The sequence below is a fragment of the Penaeus japonicus genome, unplaced genomic scaffold (assembly GCF_977035675.1).
Source record: "Penaeus japonicus unplaced genomic scaffold, GWHDUDI00000001_assembly GWHDUDI00000025, whole genome shotgun sequence".
NCBI lineage: Eukaryota > Metazoa > Arthropoda > Malacostraca > Decapoda > Penaeidae > Penaeus > Penaeus japonicus.
In genome coordinates this window covers 36,493,126-36,500,625 of record NW_028234427.1, presented here as the reverse complement: position 1 = coordinate 36,500,625, position 7,500 = coordinate 36,493,126, and the positions used below count along the sequence as shown (strand labels likewise).

Sequence of the window (7,500 nt, the reverse complement as noted above, 5' to 3'; positions counted from 1 at the left end):
TTCTCTCTCTCTCTCCTCGCCAGGTCCACGGCCTCCAAGACGACCCCTGGGATTCCTCCGTGCCGAGTTTCGAGCAAGATGTCGTGTACGACTTCATCGTCTTCAAGCCCTTCGTGGATGTTGCCAGGAAGCGGATGTATTTGGTGAGTTAGGGGGTTGGGGGTGGTGGGGGGTGGGGATGAGGGGGGTTGGGGGTGATAAGGGGGGATGAGGGATGGTGGTGGGGGGGATGAGGGATGATGGGGGTGGTGATGGGGATGAGGGATGGTGATAATGATGATAGTTATAATAACAATTATGATATTTATAATGGTGATGATAGTAATAAAGATGATAATGGCAATATTGATGATAATGATAATGACAAAAATTGATAATAATGACAAATTGATAATAATGAAAAAAAATAATAACAAAAATTGATAATAACGACAAAAATGATAATAATGACAAAAATTTATAGTAATAACAATAACAACAATGCCACTCAAGATAATAACAACAAGTATGACAAAACAACAATAACAACATAAACAACATCACCATAACAGCAAGCCAACCTCTCAAAATCCCCCCCCCCTCTCTTCCGTTCCAAGGTGGAAGGCGGCTTAAACTGCAGGAACCGCGTCACGATGGACCCAAACAAGCTCGACCCTCCAACACCACCTAACAAGTTCCAGGTCTTCATCGAGACTGTAGTTAACGTCAAGGGCAGCGCGGCTCAGGGTCACCCTCTTGTTTTCAGGTCCTGGGTAAGTTCGCGTGGTCGTTTGCGCTTTTGTGTTTTGTTTTGTTTTTGTTTTTATGATTTCGGTTGGCGTTGCGCTTTTGTTTTTTGTTTTGTTTTTGTTTTTATGATTTCGGTTGGCGTTGCGCTTTTGTTTTTTGTTTTGTTTTCGGTTGGCGTTGCGCTTTTGTTTTGTTTTGTTTTCGGTTGGCGTTGCGCTTTTGTTTTTTGTTTTGTTTTCGGTTGGCGTTGCGCTTTTGTTTTGTTTTGTTTTCGGTTGGCGTTGCGCTTTTGTTTTTTGTTTTGTTTTCGGTTGGCGTTGCGCTTTTGTTTTGTTTTCGGTTGGCGCGCGCGGGTCGTATTGGCGTTTTTTTTTTTTTTTTTTTTTTTTTTTTTTTGGGGGGGGGGTTGATGTCTGCGTAGACTTTGCTTTCAGATTAAAGTTGAGGTGTTATTATTATTTTTTTTGTTAGGGAAGTATGTTAGGGAGATACTGAGCGTGGATTTCCGGATTTTTCAAAGTTTTATTTTCGTGAGGGTACAGCTTGTTGTTATTAAGAGATCGATGCACAATATGACTTGAATCTAGAGGTTGAGAGAATAAGGGAGGTCTCTGGGCTCGTCTTTTGTTCAGATATATGGCAAATCGTTTGAATGAGTATTCTTAAAATCGCTATTTTTATATAGCCGCGAGAGAGGCTATAAATCGGGTGTATTAATTTCCCGCCATGTTTGGAGAAAAACATAGGTTGTATACGTAGCTTTTCAACTACGTCTCTCTGGCTCTATGTTCTCCGGTCCATAACCTTACCTTATATACACTATCACCATATTTATCTAACACAATACACCATATTCATATCAACAATATATTTTTTATAATCACTATACATGTCACAATACATCTCTTCACTAAACACCCGTGTACACTAAGGCTATATACACTATATATTACGTCTTATCTTTAATCAACAACATACTTTGCCCTCTTCACTATACATGTCACAATCCTTTAACAAAACACCCGCGTGCAGCTTCTCCTCACCATCCTTCTCTTTGCTACACACTTCCACTATTTTTTTTTTATATATCTAACTCTCCTGCTATTTGTACTCCAGATGTACTACGACTCCAACACACAACTTCTGCGCTTGGACATCAATCCAGACATGGATGCCGATGAGTCTGTGTCTCCCTATAAGAGCATCCACGATTATAACACAGGTGAGGTTTTGAGGTCGTCTGAGATATGTATTTTTATTTTTTTTTGTCTCTCTGGCTCTCTGTTGATAAGTGTAGCTATCAGTATCTCTCACTGGTTCTGTATATTTGTATCTCGGTACTTTTTTTAATCTGTCTGTTTGTCTTTCTGTCTGTTGATCAGTCTAGCTATCAGTATCTCTCACTGGTTCTGTTTCTCTCTTAATCCCTAATTTATTCATGGTCAAATGTAATCTACAGAAACTTGATTGAATTTTTTAAAAATATGCTTAGTATTGATGTGCCATGGTATAGTGTTAGTACGCGGATAGGAAACAAGAGAGCTTCGAGCAAGCGGGTTCGAATCCTGCCATCGGTCCGCGGTTCGAAACGGTATCCACTCGTAACTTAATTAGAAACAATAAAGCAACCTTCGTGAACAAAAAGAGTTTATTAATTCATAGCCACCACAAAACTAACAACATTTTCCTTCCAGGCATACACTATAAGATCGATCAAGTGACAGGCGAATGTGAAATGATGGCGTTAGATGCCGATGAATTTGGCAACATCATAGGTATGTTGTTTTCGAATCAGGGGTCGGAAGTGCTTCGTTCAGTGCTTCTTATTCGCACTCTTTTATGAAAAATAGAAATATGGGATTACTTTGAATACTCTTTTGTTTTGTTGTTGCTTGCACAAATCTTCATGATACAAATAGTCTATATTCTTATTTTCTTTCTAATTATTCCTTTCTTCCTTTTTTTGTTATAAGGTGATCCCGCGTTGGGGGATATCATCATGGCTGATCCTAACCAGCTGTTCCATCTGGATGAGAAGTGAGTCTGATGCAAGCAAACACGAATAGAGACGCTTTCACCAAAGCACGTACACGCACTCACACATACACACATGTTTGTACGCATTAACGCACACACGCACACGAACGCACACTGTTCACACTGTTACTGCTGTCGTTATTTTAACCTGTAAATCACCCTTCTTCCCCTTACTCCTTAACCACCTACTTTGGATGACCTTCGCGACCTTGTTCTTGACATGTTTTCGTTTAATACTTTTTTTTCTTAGAATATAATTCCCGACCTTAACCCTTTGACTTTGGAAACCAGTTCTGACCCCGACTTATTTCTCCTCAACCTCTGAACTTCCCGACCTTAATACCACCCTGTTTCCCTCTTTCTCTTTAACTTGTGACCTCAATCATCCCTTATCACCCTTTTCATCTAACCTCTGACCTTTTTTTCGCCTTAATCAGTACCCACATCCCCTTTCCCCTTTAACCCCCTGACCTCCCTGACCTTACCAACAACCCCTTATCCTTCTTCCCATCCACCTCTCCACCTCTCTGACCGTCACTCCAAACCCTCGATTGATTCCCCTTTAACCTCTTACCCATCCGACCTTGACCTTCAATGACCTTAAATGACCTTAAATGACCTTTTTCTCCCCAGGTACATCTTCTCTGGCTACACCGAGACCCGTGGCATCAAGACCTCTCGCTGGTCCTCCGCCAGAGACGATATCCGGAACCCAGAGACCGGAGAGAACTTCAAGGTGGCTGTCGTCGACTACCATTTCCTTACTGTGAGTTTTTTTTTTTTATCGTTTTTTCGTTTTCTATCGTGTTTTTCGTTTTCGTTTTTTTGAGAGAGAGATAGATAGATAGATAGAGAGAGAGATAGAGATAGAGATAGAGATAGAGATAGATAGATAGATAGATAGAGAGAGAGTGTTTGAGAGAGAGAGTGAGTGTTTGAGAGAGAGAGAGTGAGAGTGAGAGTGAGAGTGAGTGTGAGTGTGTGTGTGTGTGTGTGTGTGTGAGAGAGAGAGAGAGAGAGAGAGAGAGAGAGAGAGAGAGAGAGAGAGAGAGAGAGAGAGAGAGAGAGAGAGAGAAAGCGAGAAAGCGAGAACAAGAGAGATAGAGATAGAAAGAACGAAACATTAACTTCGAAAAAAAATCAACGAGAAAAACAAAACAAGAAAAAACTCCCAAACCAAAAAAAAAAAAAAAACTGCAACCACTTCCCATCCTTCCCCAGGAGGACATGACAGACATCGGCGAGCAGAAGGGACGACCTCTGCCAGTACGACTAGACGTGACGATCTACCGGGACGACAACGAGAGTGTCATACTCTCCAGATACACCGTCAACCTCCTTCACATGCAAACCTCCTTCCTCAGCAACAATTTCAACCCGTTCGACGTGCGAGAGTGCATGGACATTCCCTCGCAACGCACCTGGTTGAAGATTACCTATTCGGGTGTGTGTCTTTGGGGAGTTTTTCTATTTTTTTTTCTTCTTTTCCTAATTGGGGGTCGATTGGTGATGGCTTTTGTCTTTGGGGAGTTTTTTTTTTTTTTTTTTTTTCCTAATTGGGGGTCGATTGATGATGGCTTTAGTCTTTGGGGAGTTTTTCTTTTTTTTTCTTTTCTTAATTGGGGGTCGGTTGGTGATGGCTTTTGTCTTTGGGAAGTTTTTTTATTCTTATTTTCCTAATTGGGGGTCGATTGATGATGGCTTTAGTCTTTGGGGAGTTTTTTTTTCTTTTTCTTAATTGGGGGTCGATTGATGATGGATTTTGTCTTTGGGGAGTTTTTTTTTTCTTTCTTTTTCTTAATTGGGGGTCGATTGATGATGGATTTTGTCTTTGGGGAGTTTTTTTTTTCTTTCTTTTTCTTAATTGGGGGTCGATTGATGATGGATTTTGTCTTTGGGGAGTTTTTTTTTTTCTTTCTTTTTCTTAATTGGGGGTCGATTGATGATGGCTTTAGTCTTTGGGGAGTTTTTCTTTTTTTTTTTTCTTTTTCTTAATTGGGGGTCGATTGATGATGGCTTTAGTCTTTGGGGAGTTTTTCTTTTTTTTTTTTCTTTTTCTTAATTGGGGGTCGATTGGTGATGGCTTTAGTCTTTGGGATTTTTTTCTTTTTCTTTTTCCTAATTGGGGGTCGATTGATGATGGCTTTTGTCTTTGGGAAGTTTTCTTTTCCTTTTCCTAATTGGGGGTCGGTTGGTGATGGCTTTTGTCTCTGGGGAGTTTTTCTCTTTTTTTTTCTTTCTTTCTTTTCCTAATTGGGGGTCGATTGGTGATGGCTTTTGTCTTTGGGAAGTTTTTTTTTTCTTTCTTTTTCCTAATTGGGGGTCGATTGATGATGGCTTTAGTCTCTGGGGAGTTTTTCTTCTTTTTTCTTTTTCCTAATTGGGGGTCGATTGGTGATGGCTTTTGTCTTTGGGGAGTTTTTTCTTTTCCTAAATGGGGGTCGATTGGTGATGGCTTTTGCACTGCATGTGGTTTCGAATTTGTAGTGCTAATTGTATCCTGGGTAGTCTTTTTTGTATGGAGGGATGGACGGAAATCTGCGGATTAACTTTTCAACGAATCATGTTCCTAATCAGAATGAACTAATCTGTTATGTGTGTTTCTTTTGTATTGTTTCCCTTTTTTGTATTTTTATCTTTTGTATTTTATCTTTTTTTGTGTGTGTTTTTTTCTCTTTTGTATGGAGGGAGGTGTTTCTTCTGTATTGTTTCTCTGTTTTGTATTTTATCTTTTTTGTATTTGCTTCTCTTTTGTATGGAAAGATGGACGTAAATCTGCGGGTTGACTTTTCAACGAATCATCTTCCTAATCAGACTGAACTAATCTGTTACTTGTGCTTCGAAGCTTCGCTCATGGGAAACGACCACGACATATCTGCCTGAACTTTAACTCTACTTCTCCTAATATGGATAATTCGCCCAACCAACAGGACGTTTCGCCCCTAATTCCTGACCCGCACTTGAGGTTAGGTTAGGTTGGAATAGATCATCCTGGTTTTGGTCTTCATGTTGCCTCTATTACTTAAGCAAATGAGGCTGTTGACCCAACATGAGGACGACTGATACCACAATGTGGAACTCACTCTCGACTTTTTTTTTTTTTTCACGAAAATCTATTAATAATCTAGGCATAGTCGTGCTGAATGGTTAGATGAAGTAGAGTTTGGCCAACAGAATCAGAAAACACAATGACTATACTTTAGTAGGAGCACATATCCATATTAATTAAGGGACTGGGATTGATAATACTATAAGAATCTCTGTCAACTTTTTGGGATTTTGTCCAAATCAATTTAGAAGAGATTCTAGCAAGCTGCGTAACCTGTACATAAATTTTGGAAATATATTTCAATAGCTTTCTTTAGATTTGGGTAATACTTTCACACTAAGCAAGTCTCTTCTGATAATCATATGTAGTACTATTTATTCCCGTGTACTTCAGATATACTGAATTTAGAGAAATTGGTTTCTAAAGTAAACTCAATCTTGTAAAACTAACCGTGGTACTTATTTTCCAGGTATCTGGGAGCACGGAGCATCACAGAAGCCGGATGAGTTTAAGAAGATTTTGATGGAACAGATTTCAGGAAATACGGACGCCTCTCCTGTTAGGTTTCCGGAAGTACAGGTATTGATGATTCTTTTGTTTCTTTCTTTCTCGCTCTGTCTCTCTCGCTCTCTCTTTTTCTCTCCTCTCTCTCTCTTTCTCTCTCTTTCTCTATTTCTCTCTCTCTCTCTCTCTCTCTCACACACACACGTACACGCACAATTTTTCTCCCTCCCTCCCTCCCTCTCTTTCTCTCTCTCTCTCTCTCTCTCTCTCTCTCTCTCTCTCTCTCTCCCCTCTCTCCCTCCCTCCCTCTCTCTCTCTCTCTCTCTCTCTCTCTCTCTCTCTCTCTCTCTCTCTCTCTCTCTCTCTCTCTCTCTCTCTCTCTCTCTCACACACACACACACACGTACACGCACAATTTCTCTCCTCTCTCTCTCTCTCTCTCTCTCTCTCTCTCTCTCACACACACACACACACACACATACACGCACAATTTCTCTCTCCCTCCTTCCCTCCATCCCCCACTCCCCCATCCCCCTGCTTCCAATAACATCCCCCCTCCCTCCTCCCCCCCTCCAAACACACACACACTCACCCCACCCTTCCTCTTCTCTTCTTCTCTTCCCAGCTGGACCACGACCAAGAGTTCGTATTTGCCACTTTGCTGTTGCTAGAACCCGCGCCCTACCACTTGCAGTTCAAGAAACTCGCTGACCGAAAGCCCACTGACGATGACACTCAGGTTGGGTCCCGTTTTGGTTTGGGTTTGAATTCTTGTTTATGTTTTTTTTTTTTTTTTTTTTTTTTTTTTTTTTTTTTTTTTGTGAATTGTCTGGTAGATCAATTGTTGGTTGTTGTGGGAGAGGTTGTTATCAGTTGGGTTATTGGTATATTTTGTATTTTTTTTTTATGAGATATGTATTTTTTTTGTCTTGATGATAATAGCATCTTAATTATGAAGAGTATAAAGTATAAAAGTATAAAATATGAAGTGATAGTAACAATGATGATGATTGGTATATGTTGTATTTTTTATGATGTAAGTATTTTTTGTCTTGATAATAGCATCGTGATTATAAAGAGTAAAGTGATAGTAATAATGATGATGATAATGAAGGATGATGATAATGACGATAATAATGATGACACAACAATAATACGGACCAAAAAAAAAATAAATAAAA

The 7,500-nt window shown here is 39.9% G+C and overlaps 1 protein-coding gene across 1 annotated transcript in view; it reads left to right on the top strand.

The window, feature by feature from the left end:
• LOC122259823 (uncharacterized) overlaps window positions 1-7,500 on the top strand; it is a 23,684-nt gene that overhangs the window by 6,742 nt on the left and 9,442 nt on the right. Inside the window, exons 8-16 of the mRNA XM_086551776.1 lie at window positions 24-143; window positions 597-752; window positions 1,846-1,951; window positions 2,424-2,504; window positions 2,703-2,766; window positions 3,400-3,532; window positions 3,988-4,210; window positions 6,285-6,394; window positions 6,945-7,058. Of these exons, the coding sequence (XP_086407902.1) occupies window positions 24-143; window positions 597-752; window positions 1,846-1,951; window positions 2,424-2,504; window positions 2,703-2,766; window positions 3,400-3,532; window positions 3,988-4,210; window positions 6,285-6,394; window positions 6,945-7,058 (1,107 nt within the window). The remainder of the gene's footprint in view (window positions 1-23; window positions 144-596; window positions 753-1,845; window positions 1,952-2,423; window positions 2,505-2,702; window positions 2,767-3,399; window positions 3,533-3,987; window positions 4,211-6,284; window positions 6,395-6,944; window positions 7,059-7,500) is intronic.